Below are 21,520 nucleotides of genomic sequence, written 5' to 3'. Positions count from 1 at the left end.
ATGAACAAACCAGCAGCAGGAACCTGATCTCCAATCTTTAGACAGACGACATCCCCCACAACAATTTCAAATATTGAAACTTCTTGTCTTCGCCCGCTTCTCACAACATCAATTTTGATATTACTGCTGATTTTCGACAACTTATCAAACTGTCTATTTTGTCTATAATTACTTATAGCAGAGACAGCAATGACAAGAAAAACAGCAACGAAAATGCTGCCACCATCATACCAACCTTCCTTTAGACCATGCTCTTTGATACCGAATCCAAGAGAAAGCGCTGCGCAGCCTAAAAGAATGGCGATGGTAAGATCTTTAAACGCTTCCACTACAAAATAGAAAAGGCCCTTTGTTGGCGGTTTCTTATACGTGTTGGAACCGAATGCTTGCTGTCGGCGAGCAATCTCCTCAGCACCGCCATAGATGCCACCATCTTTGTCGGTTCCAATGGCAGAAGCAATACCAACAGTGCCACCAAAGTTCTGAACGTGGTGGAGGTCTTTCTTGTTAACAAGCTCTGCAAGACTTGATTGATGAATCTTGAAGTGCTCACTGTCTAAATTAATGTTTAGTGAAGTATAAGACGGAGAGGAAGAAATGTTGGTAGGCCTTTTGAGCTGAACAACTGGTATTTTCGCTAGAGAGTAAATGGTCCTAGAACAATAGATAGTTGCAAAAGCTAAATGCCATCTTTTGTTGGGTTTGCTAAGGGTGGCAGGGACATCAAGTAAACGTTCAATGCAAACCATGTTTGCATGCAGATGTAGGGGCATGTATAATTTCAAAAGCTAGCAGAAAATGGAATAATGACAGACAGGAGAAACAGAAATGACACTTGACAAATTAAAGAAAGGATTAAGCTGTATTAACCTACCAAAAACCAAAGAAGAAACGTAGCTGGAGGCCTACGTTCCGTGGGGATGTAGGAGTCAATGCAGATTAACACTCAATTCTAATTAAAAGATCATGTAATTAACAATAAACTCAATGCTGTGATGATTTTTATGGTTGCTGGTTCTATATAGGGAGCTAGTTACGCGGTGAACGCGTCAAGGTAGTGTAAAATGAGTTGGAAAGGAAGAATTAGATTCCTGCTATGGTTCCTTGCTTGCAGTTTCTGCATCAAGATGGGATGAAGATTAAGTATACGAATCCAATTAGTAGTCTTTGGTTGGCTTAGCATTTTTGCTGTTTATGGATTGTCTCGTGGATTAGGTTATGAGGCCCAACAAACCCAGAGGAGTAGTCCAATTCTTAGCTTCACGGTATTTGACCAGTCAAACGCGGTAGGAGAAACGAATTGAAAAAACTAAAGGGATGCTACGGCTATCTTACCGTTAAAGATACCAACTTGTTGTCACTTGTGACGTTTCATTATAATTTTTTTAATTATTATGTATATCCAAACTAATAGGTATATATTTTAATTAATTTTATAAATTAAAGAATTTATACTTGTGATCATTGTGAAACAAATTTAATGTCTGATTAGTTGAGATACTTTTCAGAATTAATATTTTATTTAATGTATATAGAAATATGGTAAAAAAAATTAAATGTGTTTTTTATTTAAAAATATATTAAAATAATATATTTTTTATTTTAAAAAAAATTATTTTAACACTAATACATTAAAAAATATTTAAACAAAAAATCATAAAAAACAAGTTATATTCCAATCCCAAATAACTTTCTAAAAGGAAGCTTGATGCTTTTCGGTGCACAAAAGAAAAGAATAATTTAAAAATTACTAAAAAAAGAGGAGAAGAAATGTTTGATAAAATTAAAATTTTCTATTATTTTATGAAAAGTTAATGACTCAAAATCTATTATTTTTCTTAACTTACTTTCTATAATATAGCAAACTATTGAAAAATAATTTTCAATATCCAATTAGAAAATAGACACAACTATATACTAAAAATGATTTCTAACTCATTGTTATGATATCTAACTATACAGTGGCTGGAGATTAATTTATTTTCTTCTATCTTGCAGGAATATTTATGATTTTCAAGCAAAAACAATAATATAAAAATTGCCAGAAACAAAAATAACATTTGGTAAAAATTAAGATTTTTTTATTAAAATTTAATAAATCTATTATTTATAACTTTATTTTTTATAATATAATCAAATACTAAAAAATAATTTCTAGCTAATTTTTATTATTGTGATGTTTTCTTAGGTTTTGTTTGTTTGCAAGAAAGTTATTTTTTTTTTAAAAGTAAATTTCTGAAAAGTAAATTATTTTTCAATGTTTGGTAGTGTTATGGAAAATAAACTGGAAAACACTTTCCAGTATTTTGTTATGTTATGAAAAATGAACTGTAAAATAATTTATTAATGTTTTATTTTTTTCAAGTTTATTAAAATAATAAGGAACAAATCTTACAAATTAAAAAGTTGAATAAGAATGAAATTGAAAAAAAATATAATTTCATAAATTATCTAAAAAAAAAAATTATAATCAAAATAATAAAGATCAAATCTAAAAAAAAAAGATGAAGAAATTAAAATAATAATAATTAATATTTCATAAAGTATTTCAAATAAAATAAGTAACAATCAAAAGAATGAGGACTAAATTTGATAGATAAAAAATTTCAATAAAAAAAATAAGAGAAAAACAAATAACAACTATAAAAATAAGGACCAAAGTTAATATAAAAATTAAATTTTAAGAAATAAAATTAAAAAATAAATATTCAAAATAAAACATATATAACAATCAAAAGTTTGATAATTAAATTTGATATAATCAGCAAATAATAATATTTCTAAATTTTTCACAACTTTCAGAAAATGCTTTCTACCCAAATGTTTAAGGAAAACACTTTTCTAAAAACCAAATCAATTTTTTCTTTGACTAGAAAGTGTTTTCTGTTTACCAACTTTTCTAATAGCAAATAAATACAATAAAATTTAGAAAGTAATTTTTCAGAAATTACTTTCTGGAAAACAAACACAACTAAAAAAAATGTTTTTATGAAAACCAAGTCAAAATGTTTTTAACTGAAAAGTGTTTTTCGTTGACTAAAAAGTATTTTTTATTGACTAAAAAATATTTTTTATTGATTAAAAAATATTTTCTATTAACCAACTTTTTTAATAACAAATAAATTTAAAATTTTAAAAAATAATTTTTCATAAAACAATCACACGGTATTAGCTGGAGGGTAGTCTATTTTCTTCTTTGGAATTAAACAAACGAGGCATACTTTTAAACTTGCCGGTCCACAAAGTATATGCCGATATGCTCTGGGCCTTTCTGTTAAGGATAGGCCGAGTAGGACCTAGCCCATCAGCTAGCTTGAGAAGAAGCCCAATCAAAGCTTCTTCTTTTCTTTTCCCTCCTCTCTTTTAAGAATCAATTAAAACGTTTCTAAACGGATACTATTTCCTTACCAAACACTTTCATTTTTCAGTGGGACCATCTACTCGGGAAATTTAATTACTTGAACTCCCATGATCGATGTGGCGATATGAAAGGCGGTGGTTGGTTGGGTCACATGCTAAAATGATTTAAAGGCATACCGACAACTCTTTTACATACAACTTCTTGTTCGTCCATAGATGCCTTCATTAACCCATGTCTCAAATTTTCACCAGCTAAGTTGGTCTCACAGAATGGGAAAGACACCGCCCCAGCTACGTTATCATCATCTCAGCGCCTCCCATTTTGCTACAAAAATTGATGGCGGTGGATTTTTACCGGCCCCCCCTTTGTTTTTCGATCGGATGTTTTAAAAATTATAATAACGGTTATAGTTTAAGTGTTTTTTTATTTAAAAGTATGTTAAGATAAAAAAAATTATTTTTAAAAATTTATTTTTAATATCAAAGTTGCAATATTTTTATATTTTTTATTTTTTAAAATTTTAAAAAATATAAGTTGCCCTGTCACTGTGTTCCCAGACAATCATATTCCTCTCAACCCGAAAAAAAGAAGAGGGAGGGTCCAAATCGACGACTTTTGAGCGTGTGCAAAGGTAGAGGGTTCTAAAGCAACGCAAAGCTATAATGTGGCTGGCCTTAAAAAATATCAGTCTTCAGCCACCCAGCGGGTGGAATAAACTTTAAGACCAAGAAATCTTGAATAGCAGACCCACCCTGTTCAGAGCCTTACCACAACCATTATTCTACACCAGTCTGCTACTTAATTTGCTGGCAGAACTTGGCCAATCTATAATCTACATCTGGCTTACGCCAAATCATTGGTTTCGAGTCCTCGAGTTTGAACCACATGATCAGATAATGGCATGGATATCTTATGAGTTGAGAATGGATTAAATCATCAATCAAAACCTCAACTGTGTGCTTAACTTTATGTAAATTGTATCTTGGATTCTATCCGTGTCCCAGTAACCTTATCGGCCATATGGGTTGGTTATTGCCATCCATGTAGGCCCTTGAAACCCTAGCTTTTTTCACAATCTGAACGTTGACATCCATTATGGAAGTACGGGGTTGGAGGCTTTCATAAACAACCAGCTTAAATATGGTTGATGATAAAATAAATGTCCTACCAAGCATTATTCTTGTAGTTAAGAAGTAAATACTGCACAAGCATCCGCAACAATGCATGCACAAAACTGCTAACTAGAAAGGCTAGGTTGGATTAACCTGGAAGTTGGAGTAACATTGCTAAGGAATTCAGCACATTGTAATCATATGGTCAGGCCAATGACAGGTTACACAAAGCACATTTAGTCGCCGACAGTGAACTTTAATTAGTTAACAGTGCCCCATGGATAGTATAGAATTCCAGATCACAGAATATCAATGTCACACACACACACCAAAAAAAAAAAAAAAAAAGGATCTGGAAACGAGAATGAAAGGATAAATTTGCCAGTACTTTAAGTGATGCATCAATTTAGGTGACAGGTGACCAGAAAATGAGGCTTATGCTTTAAGCAATACAAGTGGAGTAGCCAGTTTAATCATGTATTAACACTGGCAGCCTCACAGAAATCAAGCCGTCCAAAATACTTAGGGCTACAGGCACGTGAAAACAATGATCATCATGGTATGTAGTTTTACACTTGTTGACTTTGAATTTGAACTCCCTTTACTTCATATACCGCCACAAAAAGAGTAGCCATCGCGGCTTACAACTGTTGAATGTTTGATCTTACTGAATCATTTATATAGCAGGATTTAGAATATTGAGCATGGGAAATGAGATGGGCAACAATAACACATCTGGATTGCGAGGTACGGCTTGAAATCTACTTTAGCTTTTCTCTTGCTAATTCTGATGCTTATTAATCAACGCTAATGTATGCAGAAGAAGATACCATGGCCGATGAGGATCAGGGAAAATCTGTACAAGAACTTGTTAATGCCAACGTTGTAAGAGAAGAAAATCATGTGCTTCCTGCAGAAGAGAGTGAGGATTATCATGAAAAAGTTACAGGGTTAGATTCTGACGATCCAAAGGGTTCTGCAGATACTCATGATCATAACCAGGCATCGGATGAGTCAGGTTTGTGGCTTACCATTATCAATATGGAATGCACGCATCCATTATGAATTTTATCTGTTGGTTGTTGACACTGAGGGTTTGTTAAGTTGAACTGAGTAATTTTAATCTGTTAACGGATTTCAACAAGAAACAATATCCATTCGGTTCAAAACAAACAGTGCTGAAAAATCTGTATACTTAACTCATGCCTTCTCCTGTATAGATCATACCGAAGTCCATCCAGCTGCTGGATCTCCTAAAGCAGAACTGAAATCAAATGAAGTAGGTGGCGAAGATAATCGATCTCAACCAGCTTCTTCGCCGAATGAATTGGAAGGTCATGAGAAGCCAACAGAGTCCAATTTGAAGGGCAATGTTCTGGGAGCAAACAGCAATCAGCTTGAGAAGCGAGCTTCCTTCAAGAAAGGTTAACATGCCCTCAGATACTCTGTGATTGCTATAATACATGCCATCATGTTGTATTTTTATTAGACAGAATTCTGTTCATTAGTATTTGGAAAGTAGAAGTAAAACTTAGATTTACGATAAGTGTAGTAAAACCTAGTTTAAACCTTACGTTGTTTTACTATAAATTGCAACAGAGGAAGAGAAGGTCATGTCAACATCACCTATTTTTACCATATCACCATCACATGATCCAGAACCTCAAGACTCTGTGGGATTGAAGTTTGATCAACATGAATTAACAGAAAGTTGTGCTGACCAATCTGCACAAGATAGCTTTACTTCATCGAAACCAAGTGAAAATATCCTAGGAACAAGTATTGCAGGCATCACTTCGGCGAATGATCACCCGTTGAATACCTGCCTATCTGACAATCTGGATGGAATTCTTGTTTCTGGGACCAATCTAGATGTGGAGGAGAAACGGGTTGACTTGTCAGAGAAAGAAATGACATCTCAAGAAGATGAGATGCTCAGTGAAGAGAAAGTTGAGGCTGGAAATTATTCAGCCAAAACAACTGTTATTGACGCAACAAGGATATCATCAGATTCTCGAAGTGATTGCATAGATAAATGTGAAGAGTTCACCAGTGAAATGGATTGTTATGGAAACAATTGCTCAGAGTCACATCCAGAGGCCAATCTGATAGCTAACTCTCTAAACTCCCATATAGAACTATCTTTACCTGAAGACAAATGCTTTGTCTCTACTGAAGAAACTGAATTCATGACAGGAATAGAAGCTAACGAGCATCACTACGACCTGAATCACTTACGTGAGGATTCAATTAGAGAATCAGATAATGACTTGGCAAATGCATCTCAAACTGATTTTTTTCTCGGACCAAGTTGCAAGAATAATGAGGAGAGTTCAGTTAATGTTTCTCATGATCCTGTTAGCAACGGAAGCTGCCAAGTTGAGAAGGCAGAGGTTGATGAGAATGGCTACCACGTTGACTTGTTCAATGGCATCCAGAGAGAAGATTTTGAAGACAGCTGCAAGGAACCTGAAGGAGACACTATGATGGTTCCTGAACTTGGAATGCACCCAAAAGAGTTATCCATGTCCAATAGAAGAGACAATGACGAGGAAACAGATTGTACAATCGGGGAAGAGAAACCAGAAGAGAAGCAAATTGTCGAAAAGGAGAAGACCGAAGTTCCATGTTCCGTGGGTAAGGGTGCAGAAGAACAGCAAAGCGGAGAACAGTTCACGTCCAGAACAGTTTCGGTGCAAGCAGAAGCATATACCCCAAAGGCTCCGGCTTCTCTGTTCCAGACTCAAGATCAACAACAAGAAACGGTAATGGCATCTGCCGTTGCTCAATGTAGCTATGAGTTAGCCCTGGAATTGAAGCCTGAGAGTTGCAAGGAGTTCCTTGTTGCAAAGGCTTCTACTGACCAAGCCGCGGGCATAAATATTGTAAGGAACTCAGCTTCTACGGTTGAGTTGGCAATGGACAAGCCTCAGCAAGAAGATTCATTCCATGTCATAGCAGCTCCAGAAATTGTGAGAGAAACCAAGTCCTTCGCTTTTGAACGAAGTGAAATACTTGAAACAATTATCTTTCTAAAGGGTGGCCATGAGGTACAAGAAAGTGTGGGGAGGTTCAGCACTGAATCAAATCCTGACAATCTGAACATCCATGTACAGATGCGAAAGTCGCCAAGCTTTGATCTTGATCTCCGAATAGAAGCAATGAGTGAAGAGTCAGATCAGACTCCACTGCTTTATCAAGACAAGACTACAATTGAAAGGTCATCAAATCAGGCTAACGTCAGCCTGCAAAGTCCACGTCTGCTTCCTCACTATAATCAAGAATCACTTCGAGCAAAGCCAGGGGAAGAGAAAGTGATTACTCCGGAAAGAAGTAATTCCGAGAAGTCAAGAACATCACCTCTTGGTTTCTTGAAAGAAGAAGAGGCTCATGTTCTTGTTACACCAACGAAACAGGATAACCATGCTGCTGCAAAGAAGGCAGCTAAGGATTTATGGAACTCACGTACGAAGGAAGTGGCATCAGCTTCACCTAAAGCTAAAGAGAAGCATAAGCGCAGAACATCCCTCTTTGGTCAGTGCATGTGTTGTGCAACAGTGATTAATTGATAGAAATTGCCAGTTTCTTCGAGTTCTACTTTTCAATTTGTTTTGGATGGCTTTCTTACGTAATCCTAAGTTTTTCAAGAAATGGAGTTTTGATCTATGGAGAAATTGTCGGTTGGTTCAGTTGACCCAAGAAAGGGTGGTTAATAAGTCTTCTGCGTCTGTATTTTTTGTGCTCTTCCCTGTATATACTTTCTTCTGAACTTGCATTGCCTTGTATTCTGATGCAAGTTTTTAGCTGAATGTCTTGATTTAGTTCGTTTGTAAGTTTTATTTGTTCATGAATTTGTTGGAGAGATGGTGGAAGGTTTGGAAAGGAAATTGTAAACCGGGCAGCTTTGCCGCTGCCTTTGATTTTGTTATTTGTTTATTCTATTTATAACACGAACTTAGTGAAGCCGTTTGTTTGAAATTTCAACAGTGTTGTCTTGTTTTTCTTGATAAAAGGGAGCAGGAAGTCAGATTGTATCAGAAGTGGTGCTCAAAATAGGCCACCCGACAGATAGACATTCTGACATCGACGATATATATCGCAGCGTTCTCTGGATCTTTGGAGGCGTCACAGACGAAACTTTACCCTTTTCTGATAGAGGCTGTGGCTGGGACGTGGAAGCTACAGAAACAGCCCATGGACAGTAATCTGCCCTTCAGCATGCAGGGGGGGGCCCAAAGAAACATTCTCCTGTCAATTCAAGACGACAATTTCCCACCAAGGAACACCATAAGGTAAGCTCTTTCTGGCCCAGGAGATCACGTAAACCTCAATTGAGGAAAAGCTATGAATATACAACATACCGTCCTTGATCGATCAAATCCATACCGTCCTTGTCAATTGAGGAAGTCTAAGGAGGGAAATGCTTCACAATTCATTCATAGAAATTGAAAGGAATATTAAACCTTGGTAATTAATCCTTCTGTTAGCTATGCCAATGCCGACATAAATCTTATCCCCGTACGCGCATAGCAAAACACCACACGCTCTTACATACGACGTGGAGTCTGGAATGGTCTGTTGTCTTTACACGTTGGCATTACATATTATACAAGCGGAGGTCATTTAAGAAAGCAAAAGCCAAAGAAACTTCATTTGCTTCTTTCTTCCCAAGTAAGATAACAGAAGAAAGAGCAGGTCAAATAATGGGAAAGGGACGGTTTTCTTCTCCATCTTTTTTAAAAAAGAAAAAAAAAGATGATATTGTAATATTTTGAAAGATAAGAAAGGTTTTAATAGGAAATAACGAAAATACCCTTGACTTGACAAAATAGATAATAGATATAAAATCAGTACATTGTTTTTGTTGAACTTTGCATCTTTTTTATTAAAATTAATGTTATTTTGCATCAAAACAAATAATTTATACTATGAATTTATTTATGATATCAATTATTTATTTATTTATTGATAAATTGAGGTATCCAAATTAATTTATATGTATTATAATTAATTTTTGAATTTACTAAATACCTTATAAATCTAATAAACAAATAAAATATTATAAAAATAACAGATATATATATATATAAAATCAAACCCAAATAACAAAAAGGAAAAACAAATTCTTTTCCCACCCGATCACGACATCAAGTGATATGATATCAATTATTACGTAGATATTTGATGGAGTTAAAAGAAGAAGTTTGTATAAATATTTGGGTTTGCACAGATAAAAAACACATGGAAAAGGACCTAATTTACATGTAAAACAAGTCTTCACACACACGCATAAAGTTTCTTGATTGGATTCGTGGAAAAGATAGGTACTTTTCATACATAGCCGACCATCGGTCCTTTGTCAAAAGTCATGAGTGCAACCAAAAGTCATATCTTCATAAATCCTTTGAATTGGAGTCCTGGAAAATACACGAATTTAAAAGTTCTGGGTAAATTATGTGAACGCATATAATGATTCTTGCACGAATTTTGTATCATAGATTGCGAGCCATTCTTTGATCAAGTGGAGCCGTAAAGGAGCCCCACTTGGATAGTTTTTGAGTCTGTATAGAAATACCCCAGCATATATTGCTTAGATTAGGACCAAATTGAAATAGTCTCTATCAATTAAGGATTAATTTATAGTTTTATTTCACTAGGTAGTTTTTTACTAAGTTTGTTAACTTAGTTTGAAATTATAATAGCGGTAATAATTTAAAATGTTTTTTACTTAAAAATATATTAAAATAAAATATTTTATTTTTTAAAAGTTATTTTTAATATCAATATATTAAAACAATATAAAAATATAAATTTTAAATTTTTTAAAAATATATAATTTTAACCACGTTTCTAATCATGGTTCCCAACACGCACTGGTATTCACTATTTCCGTTGGAAATTAAATTCATAAATAAACAACTTTTGGACTACAAAACAAGAATACAATTCAGCTTTGGACGAATCAAATGGTGATTTTTCAGCTCATTCTAATTTTTGGTCATTCCTAGCTAGCTACTTAGAGACAGTTTTATTTTCAACGGTTGTAAAGTATTTTTTATAATTTTTTATACGTATCTTTAGATTGTTTTTATATATTAATATTAAAAATAAATTTTTAAAAATAAAAAAATATTATTCCAATACATTTCTAATAAAAAAAAACCCTACTACAACATCAAAACACTGAAAGCAGCAGCTGCAAGCAGCTGCTGCCTGCTGCTGCTGCAACAACAACAAATACATACGGTAATGGAATGGGAGAAAGCTGATTTACGAAGGAATTTAGATGAAAATCAAAGAATTTTGAGCGTGGCATTCTTCAATCTGATTCGACTGAATTTTTTACCCCACATTCATCATCATTTTAACAAATTCGTCATAATTAACTTGACCATCACCGTCCAAATCAGCTTCTTTAATCATCTGCTCCACCTCCTCGTCAGTAAGCTTTTCACCTAAATTGATCATGACATGCCTCAACTGAACATGAACAAAAAGAGAGAGTTTTTAATTTGCTTAGATTCTCTGGCCAATTAAATAAGTAAAATGCTATAATCCAAATGCACTGTCCCATGAACAATGGCTAATGTTCGCTGCACACTGAGTTGTGCTAAACCTTCAACTTGGGAGAAACATGTGAAATACCAGATACGAAGATTTATTAAATTTTTTACACGAATATCAATATAAAAAAATTACTTTTTTTATATATTTGGTTTACTTGTGTTGTTTGCAAAAAGCACGAGTATTAAAAATTTGAACTCTAGACACTAGACAATGTCTCTCCTCTTTCACCAGTGATAGAGATTCTCACAGCAATAACATACAGTCTAAAATTGTATTTTAAAAAAAAATATTAAAAAAATTATTGAAACTTTTTTATATTTTTGGATTTTTTATGTGTTGATATTAAAAATAAATTTTTAAAAATAAAAAAATATTATTTTAATATATTTCTAAATAAAAAACATCTTAAAAAATAACAGTTATCATATTGCTAAATACTAATTAACTAAATATCTAAATATTCATTCGGTAAAACATTTATTAAGGCTAATCTCATTTTCTTGTTATTATTGGAAAATTTTAAAGAAGGTTTTTTCAAACAATTCTTAAAGATGAACAATCCATTTCAAATCCAATTAAAATAGAACTTATTCTTAATATGTAAAAACTGGCCATCTTTAAGTAAAAAAGACCCCCATTTGCTTATATTTTTATGGTCTATTTTCCCTCCCCTTGATTTTATTAGTGATTATTTGGGGAACTCGTTTGTCGACATCATTGTCTATTTCATTTAATGTTTAGTATTATAATTTTTTTAAAATATTTTTTATTTAGAAATATATTAAAATAATATTTTTCATTTTTAAAAATTTATTTTTAATATCATAAATCAAAAAAATTAAAAAGTTAAGTCAAAATAAAAAAATCAAATTTAAAAATAAAAATAAAAACAAATAATACCTTGTATGAAAATAATACCTTGATTAATAATACTAATTTTTCGTCAGCGTCAACCCTCGATAAAAACAAAAGCAAGAGACATGTCGATTGAGGATAAGCATGACTTTGCACAGCACTATCATTTTTTAAATTTTAGAATTTCTAAATTTTTTTAGAAGCCTGAATTTTCAATTATGAGAAAAAGTAAACAAGATATTGAGTTAGTTTTCATCGTACGAGTGGATCTTGTGTGGTAATTTACTATAGACGTAAATTATTTTCAATAAATATTACGAATCAAGATGTCGATTAATAATATATATTAATAAAAAATGGAAAAGAAGGCCAAATTAATTACTCATATATATTACCTCATTAGCTGATATATAGCCATTCTGATCCTTGTCAAACACCTTGAACGCCTCCTTAAGCTCTTCCTCCGCATCAGTCTCCTGACAAATTCATTAATATATTTCAAAACTGTAGCCTTATTACCAAACGCTATATATATATATGAATTACTAACACAAATCAAAGGGTAATATTAATTAATTAATTATAATTATATCAAACAAATGTACGGTCACGTGTGGGTGTTTGTGATATACCTTCATTTTTTTGGCCATCAAGCTTAAGAACTCAGCAAACTCTATTGTCCCATTTCTATCAGAATCAACTTCGCTAATCATATCCTGAAGTTCTTCTTCTGTTGGATTTTGATCCAATGACCGAATGACCGTGGCCAATTCTTCAAGGGTAATGCAACCTGCATCCATGTTTTATAGATACATGTATGCTCAAGTTATAATTAATATAAATGTTGAACACGGATTGAACACGCAGCAAATTATGACATAATTAAGCTATTTAGAAAGAGGAAACTAACCATCTCCATCCTTATCAAAGAGACAAAAGGCTTCTCTAAATTCAACAATCTGTTCTTCAGTCAGTGCCTCTGCCATTATATGTTTGCTTTTTCGTTCAAGAACAGCCAGAAATCAAAACTTCTGGTTAATAATGGGAACGACAGAGAGAGGGAAGGAGGGAGAGAGGCCGGGGAGAAAAGAATGCTGAGCACTACAGACTGTAGCTCGAGTGCGTGCGTGGGAGAGAGAGGGAGGGAGGTGTTTTTTTGGTGACGAGAGAGAATATGATGAGTATAGCTCACTCTTAGCTGGGTATATGTAGACATCCAATGAGGGGAAGTGGAGCAGCATTTTTCCTTGTTTATTTTTTTTTTTTTCAAATTAATAGATCACGAGTCAAATCAAGCTTATGACTAGATTGGTTGTCAAGGTATTATTGGCCAGGAAAGAATCAAAAAGGCCATCTGCTCTCTCTCTCTTTGACCAATGACCTTGCATTGCTTTTGGATAGATGGTCTATGGTGCATGTATATTGTATCCATAGCATTAGGTTTAGCTAGCTAGATGAGCATGTTTGACTTGAAAATTTTTACAGCTATAAGGGTTCGCTGCTTAGGAGACAAGGAGCATTCAAAGAGTAGATGGATGACTTATGGGGAGGTGTGCACTTTGTTTTCTACGGGGTTGGAAGGTTTTTTTTAATATAGAGATATATTAAAATAATATTTTTTATTTTTGAAAATTTATTTTTAATATCAGTATATTAAAATAATTTTAAAATACTTAAAAAATATTAATTTAAAATATTTTTTTAATTTTTTTTAAAATATATTTAAAATGAAAAATAAATAGGGTTTAATTTTCTGCCCAAAGCTTATGATGCTTTGCTTACTCGGAAAGAAAGATATATTTCTTATAAAATTATCTTAACATGCATTTTGATGACCTACATGAATGTCTCTTGTGCTGAGCATTGCCTTGAAAAATGTTATTTATTGTTGGTTTTTCATGTATCAAAAAGAAAAATAAATTGTTAATTTTTGCTTATAAAAAATGTATACAAGCAAGTTGAGCACCGAAACCAAAAAATAAAAATATATTAAAATAATATTTTATGTCAAACATACTCAAATGTAATTTTAAATATAAAAATAATTTGTAGCACCGAAACGAAAATACATCAATGATATTATTTGCATATATAAAATTTGGATTATTATATCTCCCATTTTTGGATATGTTCATTATATTTCAAACTGTATCATTGTTTCTGTAATATAATGATTCTGAAAGAAACATTGAGTAATTATATTTTTATCATTTTTTAAATATGTTAAAATTATGTTCCTTCATTTGAATTTCATGATTTAAAAATAATAAATATTACCAAATATGAAAGGATTTCAATCTGCCCATGCTATATTATCTCCTTTTAACAATTACAGTTCATTAACTTAATTGTTAATTAAAAGGACAATATGAACGGGACCACTCCGACGTGACTGGGGGCGCGTGTTTACCTCCTTAGCCGGCTTATGATGTAGTTAATCTATTTATAATATATGATTAATGCCAGCCTTGAGTCATAAATGGAGCTAGATGCATATTAATGAGACTGCCTGTCCACGCGGTTTCTCTTTACTAGAGGTATTTAAAGAAATAATAATAGTTGTTTTTTAAAATATATTTTTATTTTAAAATATATTAAAATAATATTTTTTATTTTTTAAAATTTATGGTTGATATCAAGATTTCTAAAAATATATAAAAAATTAATTTAAAAAAAAATAAAAAAACTTTTAAAATAAGAAACAAACTGTCAGGACTCATTTCGATATTGCCGACTGCAATAGTACATTGCAGGCTGTATTATACAGTACGGTAAGTACGTATCATAGAATTCAGTACACGGATTCTCTTACAAGGTCCAGCATTCACGTGAATTGTGGTCCAACAGTTATGCTGAAATTATCAGAAGACTGTTGACCTATAAACTAACTTGATAGAAATTGATCGAGTCCTCATCACGACTAGGCCTCACCAATTGCTGAAAATTGTGTCCACCTTCTCGAACTCGATTTGATCGACTCCTACGGCGACAACCTTACAGGTCCATTGCCTACACAGTGAGAATGAAATCTATAAGAAAAAATTTACCGAGGGTGGGGAGGGTGAAATTAAAACAAAAAATTGCAGCTCTAAAATTATCCAATTCAATGAATTATCTTAAAAAAATTATAACCAAAAGAACAGAAATTAAATAAAAAGTAAATAAAATTTTAGAAATCAATTTAAAAAATCAAGTAGCAAGACACCAACATAGAAGTAAATAGAGAAAAAAAAATAGCAGCCGGGAACAAACCGACCCTTTTATTGATATACACGTGATATATTTAGAAAAAAGATATCAAGATAAAGTTTAAGTTATCTTAAAATGATATTTTTTATCTTTAGAATTAACAACATGCATTGTTCAAAGGCAACAAAGTTAATTTGTAGTTATTTATACTTTGCGCAACAATATTAAAAATAACAAAAAGGCCCTCCATTTGTTTTTTTTTTTTTTGTTCCTAGGATAAAACTGCTATTTTAAAATGTATTTCTAGTCGAAAATAAAAAACTAACCCAGAGTAGAAGTTCAAAAATTAATTTCTTTTAGAAGCTAAAGAAGAGTAGCCTTGGTGAGTCCATAAAAAAAAATGTTTATAAAAGGTTAATTTATCAATGACTTGTAAAAAGCTAGGTATTATTGTTTTTATTCAATGTGAGATTTTGAGAATGATGAATCAAGATGTTAATTGGTTGGTCAACAACAAGTCCTCCACATGCTAAACTATTGATTAGTAGAACTAGGAAAAATTACTAGCCCAATTCGCTATTAATCCTCTAGCAAACTAACATTTACCTTCTTCCCTTTTTTTTCTTTTTTCTTTTTTTTTTCAGATTCATCTTTTATTTCACTATAGATTGCCCCTGTTGTTACAACCAGGTTTCTATGTGTGTTTGGTAATGATATATTTTTTATTGTTATGGTTTGAAAAAATAAATTTAATAAAAATTATAAATTATAGTTTTTTCTTAACTATAATGTTAAGAAAGAGTTTTCAATGAAATTTACATAATGTATATTAATTAATCAAATATTTTTAAATATATAAGGCAGTGCAAAACACAGACCATATCAAACTTCATTACACTACAAGGATAAGCAAATCATTTTGAAATATTTCATTTGTCGTTTTTTGTGTATTATAAGGGAACGTTGTATATAAAACGATCATAACGGCTCAACTCCCTGCACGCATGCATGATACATCCCCTTCGCGGCTATTTTCCTTCATGTTTTGTATATGAACCCATTGCATACAAATAAAATCCAAGAGAGGCTGTTTTCCTTTCTCAGAAACACCCCCTCTCCGGCAACAACAAGGTGCGTGCATAACTTATATAGACTTGGTTTCTTGAATTTGTTGTTGCTTTCTTTTTGTATAGCCAATTAATGAGCTTGAACCCCCTGTTTTTGTTAATTATTGCTAGTCGCTTGTTATTCTTTATTTTTCCCTATCTTCCCTTGAGTGAGTTGGGGAGCATTCTTTTATTGGAATGTATTGTGGGTTTCTCATTATCTTCTGTTTGGTTACTGAGAAAATGGAGGAGAAGTCCAACGTAAAAGAAAAGAACCTCCGTCTTGTGTTCTTACTAGTGCTTGTTTATCTTGATGTTTTTTATTTCAAGAAAATGTAAAATCCAAGCCCAATTTAATACAAACAATTGCAATTATTATACTATTTTGGCAGATGGTTGTTTTCTTGATATATAAATTTCTATTTCTTGAAAGTCTTTTGATCCTTTTCTCCTTTTTAAATGTATCGGCAATAAAATAGACCCACACAAAGGGTTCAGGATTTCAAGGGTTTATTCAAGATGCATTTCTTTTGTATCTTGCAACTTTAGCTTAGAAAATTCGAGACTGGGATTTCTTTGGTATGGACCAGCTGCACGCGTGCATTTGAAATAGTAATTTGAAAGATATGTTTCTGTGCTGTAACTACAATACTTAATCAACGCCTAGGGTTCGTGTCATTTGGGCCTAATCAACGAGTCAATGAAGTTACTTGAGTGGCAATTTTGCATCAAGGGCCAGGTAGTTAATAGTGTGGTTTTAATGTATTATGATATACAACAATTGGCATGGTTATTGTTATTAATTAGCCTTTTCTCTTTTTATTTAGCTAAGGAAAATGGTTTAAAGGCACTGCAAAAACTGCCCCTTAAGCGGATTTTGCGATGGTATTTAGGTTCTTTGACAGGTAATTAGTTAATATGCCGAAAAGAAATTCTGCTTCTACATCCAAGCAGTTTGGGGCATGTGAGCTGCTAACCGTAGAAGTCTAATAATGCACATACTGTCAATAATATTTTGTGTTATCAGTGATATGATAACCTGCAGTTGTTCATATTTTCTACTTTGTTGGAACGTAGATCATCTGCTACGATTATTATGATGGCTTGCTGGAAGCTTTATAATTTTTTTATATTGTTATTACCTACTCAAGTTTGTGTTCATTTACAAATTTGATGTTAGACATTTTGAGTACATTTACTATATTTTAAGAGTGCTGGTATAAATTTACTGGATTTGTCTGTCACAGCTTTAAGAAAATTGTTCTAAGTTCTAAAGTTTGAGTTATTAATGTTACGTTAGCTCCTTTGAGAGAAGAAGAATGACAAATACACAAAATCCTGAAGTATTTTTAGACATATCCATTGGCGGGAATCTTGCAGAAAGAATTGAAATAGAGGTAAGTTACAGGTCAGATATTTTCTCTGTTTACACCCCATTGTGACCCTGTATTTACGCAGTCGTGCCCTTTTCAGCTTCTTGCAGATCACGCCCCTAAGACTGCACAGAACTTTCTAGCGCTTTGCTCAGGTGACATGTAAATCTTCTCTATATTGTTAGAAATTCTGAAAGGCATGATGCTTGAAATTCACAATGTGAACTTGTTTAGAAAGCTGGATAAACATGAAATTGGTTCTATTTGTGTGCCAGTCGACGTATAGATTATCCGATGGGTGGCTTCTGTAAATTAATTAGGTTAAAATAATAATTTTTGCCAGCTCATGAATCTCAATAGGAACTATATATCAATTCAAGTGCCACCTGCAATTGCATCACAGTTGAATGTCATAGATCTTTTTGTTATGGTTAATGAACAAGCATCAGAGAGACCTTTCAGTAAAATTCTCTCTTATGTATTTGATATCAAGTTTAAAATTGTAGGTGACATGGGGCTTGGAAAGCATACGGGAAAGCCTATGTACCTCAAAGGGTCAACTTTTTATAATGTAGTGAGGGGAAAATGGGCTGAGGTATTCGTCTTCCTTTCTTTCTTAACGGCTTTATAGTTTGTCTATAGTTTGCTGTATCCAGAAGCCTCTAAATAGCGATCATTACAGGCATGCCATTAAATAAGTAAAAGTTATGCTCACTGTTTTCGTGGTTCATGCAGTCATTCATTGTTTCATTCTATTATCATAGATAGATTTTGGTATGAGCCTGTTCATAGAATTAGTGAAATCATTTATTATGGACGAGACCTTCTATTGAAAGATCATGCTGATAGTCTGGCTTAAGCAATCTATACTACAGGCCCATTGAAAGCCTGCTGCAAAGATATGTCTCATTTTTCATGGAACCAAAAAAATCTCATCATTTGTATCCCTTGGTTTTGCTAAATGTTTCATGCAACCTTATTCTCTTCTTAATGTTTTTTCCTTCTTCACAGGGCGGAGATTTCTCTGAGGAAAATGGTAAGTCAACAGCAAGGTCTTCTGATCCTTCCAGTTATGCAACCGTTTTTTTTCATCGTTATTCACAGATTAGTAAACCATCAGTTGCAATGATGATTTCAGGAACTGGTGGAGAGAACATATATGGAATACCATTTTTTGGTATGTAATATGAGCCCGTGTGCCTTAATATGCAGATCTCAGTCACCCTCTAGTGTCTTTGTTTCCAATGCATGTTTTCTTATGTGTGTATCTGAAAGGAGAAGTTTGCTTTTGTCACTGTAGTTTGGATTATCGTTTTCTGTAATTATGTTAACTTCAATCTTTACATATGCAGATGAGGGCGGGAGACTCAAACATGATGCACCTTATCTTCTCACAACGGCAAGTGATTATCATAAATATACAATCGGATCCTGTTTCTTTATCACCTTCAATGAGCTAAATGAACTCGATGGGTATGGTGTTATTTAGTTATTTGGCACAGAGCTCTAATTTCTAATTCCTATTTTCTAGATTACTTTGTATTTCACGATGCTAACAACTTATTCAGCTTCACTTATACGTGATTATTACACAACATTCAATGATGGCATATTCTACCTGTTCCCAGGAAACATGTTGTGTTTGGAAGAGTTGTGAGAGGCTATGAAACTGTGCAGAAAATTGAACAGGTCCAAACATTTCCTGATGGAAGGCCCGAACATCTTGTCATCATTACAGCATGTGGAGTATCTCCTAAAACTAGAAGTCTTAATTCAACCTTGATAAGGAAAGGTATAGCATTTGCTGAATTTTCTGAACAGTTTGAAATCTTAATGCTTTTCTTTCCTGAAAAAAATCAATATGATTTGCCTTGTAAGGTAAAAAAAAAGATTTCTCCAGCAATTTCATATTGAAAAGGCAGATGAAGACTATGCGAAATCTTTTCTGATTAAAAACGAGATTGAGTAATTTCAAGTTTCTGGCTGTAGTTTTCAACAGTGTTCCAATTATTTGGGTTCTTTGACAGATTCCATGTTGCCTTCTGAAGGAAGACATTCGAGAAAGAGAAAGTCAAAAAGACACAGAGTTGTTGAGCAGCACTCTGAATCCAGGTTTTTGATGTTGGCTTGCTTTGATCCATTCTGATGTTAGCTTGCTATTTTCCTATATGCACGTATGAAAAGATGTTTCATAAACTCTTTATCTGCTTTCTTATGCGGGAAAACTTCTTTTTTAATTCAAAAGGCAGAAAAGCTAATCTTAGTAGAGCAGATGTGGGACTGTGAAAGCTGGTGTGACTTGTCGTTGTAAATATTCTGAACTTTTCAGGCATGATCAAAAACAGAAAGGTCATTCCAATCAGTCATCTCCAAGCCATTACCAAAGCAAGTCAAGAGAAAAAACTTCCCCTGGATGGTATTCTCTCGTTAGTACACTGACAGCACATGGCTCTTGTTATCTTCGTTTTCTTCTCAGCATAATGTCAAAATTTTGTTTAAGCAGGAGTGCTCGAAGCAAGAAAAACTGACACATGTTATCATTTTTGCAGGAATTATGAAGGTGACGGGAATAGTGCCAAGGAATCAGTCCCTAGGCATTCAAGGAGCAAATTGAGAGACAAGACTTCCCAAGGATCCCGATGGTATACTCTCTCCAGTGTTTTGTTTTGTTTTGGTTGCAATCCTCTTCGTCACTTTTCCCAGACCACTCTTTCTCTCAGGCGTTCTTCATATACCTGTTTTCCCTTCATAAAATAGAGAAAACAAAGCATGAAAACGCATAAATATTGTGTTTTTTTCAGGCCTAGTCCAATCAAGAGAAGTGATTCCAAGCACTCACCTAGGAAGCGTCACCGGAGCAATTCAAGAGACAGAACAGGCCATCAATGGTATTCTATCTTCATTGTACTCTCGGCGATTTGACATTCTTGTGATTATGTTGGAATCATTTTCTTTTGGTTGTAAAGTAATAGCTTCCCAAACCATCCCGGCTCTCACAAATTCTTGATTTACTGTTTTCCCCTTATAAAATACTTGAGTAAGAGAGAGCAAGGCAGGAAATCATGCACATGTTCTGATTTTTGCAGGCGTATTCGAAGTGAGATAAGCGATGCAAGGAACCGATACACGAGCAAGTTAAGTGACAAAACTCTCGTCCAATTATATTTCATCTTCATTGCACTTACGAAGATAAGTGATATCGTGGCATCCTTATATTGAAATTCATTTTTTCTAGTTAATTTAACCAGCTTCATGCCTTTTTCAATTCTAGATTAAAAAAGCAAAGGAACTTATTTTCCTCTCGGAGACCACTCCATTTTTCATTGACAATTTTCCCTTCATTTAATACTTGAGCAGGTGTGGCCGAAGCAGGAAAAACTTGCAAAAAGCACCTGGTTCACATGCACATGATCGTGGTCACAGCAAGCAACAGAATCACTGTCCAGATCCTGAAACGGAGTTTCCTAGCTTGAGTAAGAGTATGCAAATGCGACTCCGTCTCCCTGGAGATGATGCACAGCCTTAAGATTGGAGTTCTAACTAATTGAATGAGCTATTACAAGCATGAGATTGTTGTAAAGTCATGTAATTAGGTGGTATAATTAATGGGATTTGAGTGGGAGATGAGTTGTAATTGGTGGAGGATGAGTTGGTATAAGGATGAGTTGTTAGGCATATATTCCTCCTAAATTTATGACCATTATACCCTCACTATTGCCTATAAATAGGCAATGCATTCAAGCCTATATGCACACCAAAAAAATAGAGAGAAGAAGAAGAGAGTGAAGAGAGAGTAATCCCACAAAATTATGAGGTATTTGTGATAGAGTAAGTGAGGTGTTTTCTCCTAATAATAGAGAGATTCTTAATTGTTCTCCTATTATTAGAGAGAGGTTGTAATTCTCACATTACTTAGTAAAATCCTTCTATACTTGTCTGTGGACGTAGCCCAATTGG

General features: G+C 33.4%; 4 protein-coding genes across 7 annotated transcripts; 2 read left to right on the top strand and 2 right to left on the bottom strand.

Moving 5' to 3' along the window:
• Window positions 1–8: 8 nt before the first annotated feature.
• On the bottom strand, window positions 9–1,133 carry LOC105130066 (putative calcium-transporting ATPase 13, plasma membrane-type; the record flags this gene model as incomplete). Its single annotated transcript, XM_011032399.1, has 1 exon — window positions 9–1,133. A coding segment is annotated over exon 1 (765 nt), but the record flags the coding sequence as incomplete, so codon positions are not given.
• Window positions 1,134–4,948: 3,815 nt separating this feature from the next.
• LOC105130006 (uncharacterized) lies at window positions 4,949–8,451 on the top strand. Of its 2 annotated transcripts, none has more exons than XM_011032311.1 (5): window positions 4,949–5,032; window positions 5,158–5,220; window positions 5,294–5,491; window positions 5,694–5,897; window positions 6,073–8,451. In XM_011032311.1, the coding sequence occupies exons 2-5, from the start codon at window positions 5,178–5,180 to the stop codon at window positions 8,040–8,042; spliced, it is 2,415 nt and encodes an 804-aa protein (XP_011030613.1). In that variant the 5' UTR covers window positions 4,949–5,032; window positions 5,158–5,177; the 3' UTR covers window positions 8,043–8,451. The 2 variants fall into 2 exon arrangements, with proteins under 2 accessions (XP_011030613.1, XP_011030614.1); XM_011032312.1 differs by having other exon boundaries at window positions 4,952–5,032; window positions 5,161–5,220.
• A 2,238-nt stretch (window positions 8,452–10,689) lies between these two features.
• Window positions 10,690–13,121, bottom strand: LOC105130005 (calmodulin-like protein 8). Its single transcript, XM_011032310.1, has 4 exons — window positions 12,806–13,121; window positions 12,528–12,685; window positions 12,291–12,371; window positions 10,690–10,953 (listed from the first exon to the last, which is right to left on the bottom strand). Exons 1-4 carry the CDS (start codon window positions 12,879–12,881, stop codon window positions 10,816–10,818), a joined length of 453 nt encoding a protein of 150 aa, XP_011030612.1. The 5' UTR covers window positions 12,882–13,121; the 3' UTR covers window positions 10,690–10,815.
• Window positions 13,122–16,060: 2,939 nt separating this feature from the next.
• Window positions 16,061–21,127, top strand: LOC105130004 (peptidyl-prolyl cis-trans isomerase cyp11-like). 3 transcript variants are annotated; one of them, XM_011032308.1, is made up of 14 exons: window positions 16,061–16,215; window positions 17,491–17,587; window positions 17,664–17,718; window positions 18,070–18,158; window positions 18,575–18,599; window positions 18,702–18,740; window positions 18,916–19,036; window positions 19,192–19,355; window positions 19,591–19,675; window positions 19,893–19,979; window positions 20,113–20,205; window positions 20,365–20,451; window positions 20,650–20,697; window positions 20,921–21,127. In XM_011032308.1, the coding sequence occupies exons 1-14, from the start codon at window positions 16,136–16,138 to the stop codon at window positions 21,087–21,089; spliced, it is 1,239 nt and encodes a 412-aa protein (XP_011030610.1). In that variant the 5' UTR covers window positions 16,061–16,135; the 3' UTR covers window positions 21,090–21,127. The 3 variants fall into 3 exon arrangements, with proteins under 3 accessions (XP_011030610.1, XP_011030609.1, XP_011030611.1); XM_011032307.1 differs by having other exon boundaries at window positions 19,836–19,979; XM_011032309.1 differs by lacking the exons at window positions 16,061–16,215; window positions 17,491–17,587 and having other exon boundaries at window positions 17,701–17,725; window positions 19,836–19,979.
• The last annotated feature ends 393 nt before the right edge of the window (window positions 21,128–21,520 follow it).

This window comes from Populus euphratica, unplaced genomic scaffold (assembly GCF_000495115.2).
Source record: "Populus euphratica unplaced genomic scaffold, PopEup_1.0 scaffold17.1, whole genome shotgun sequence".
NCBI lineage: Eukaryota > Viridiplantae > Streptophyta > Magnoliopsida > Malpighiales > Salicaceae > Populus > Populus euphratica.
Note: the sequence above shows the minus strand (reverse complement) of the source record. Positions and strands in the feature narration are given on the sequence as shown.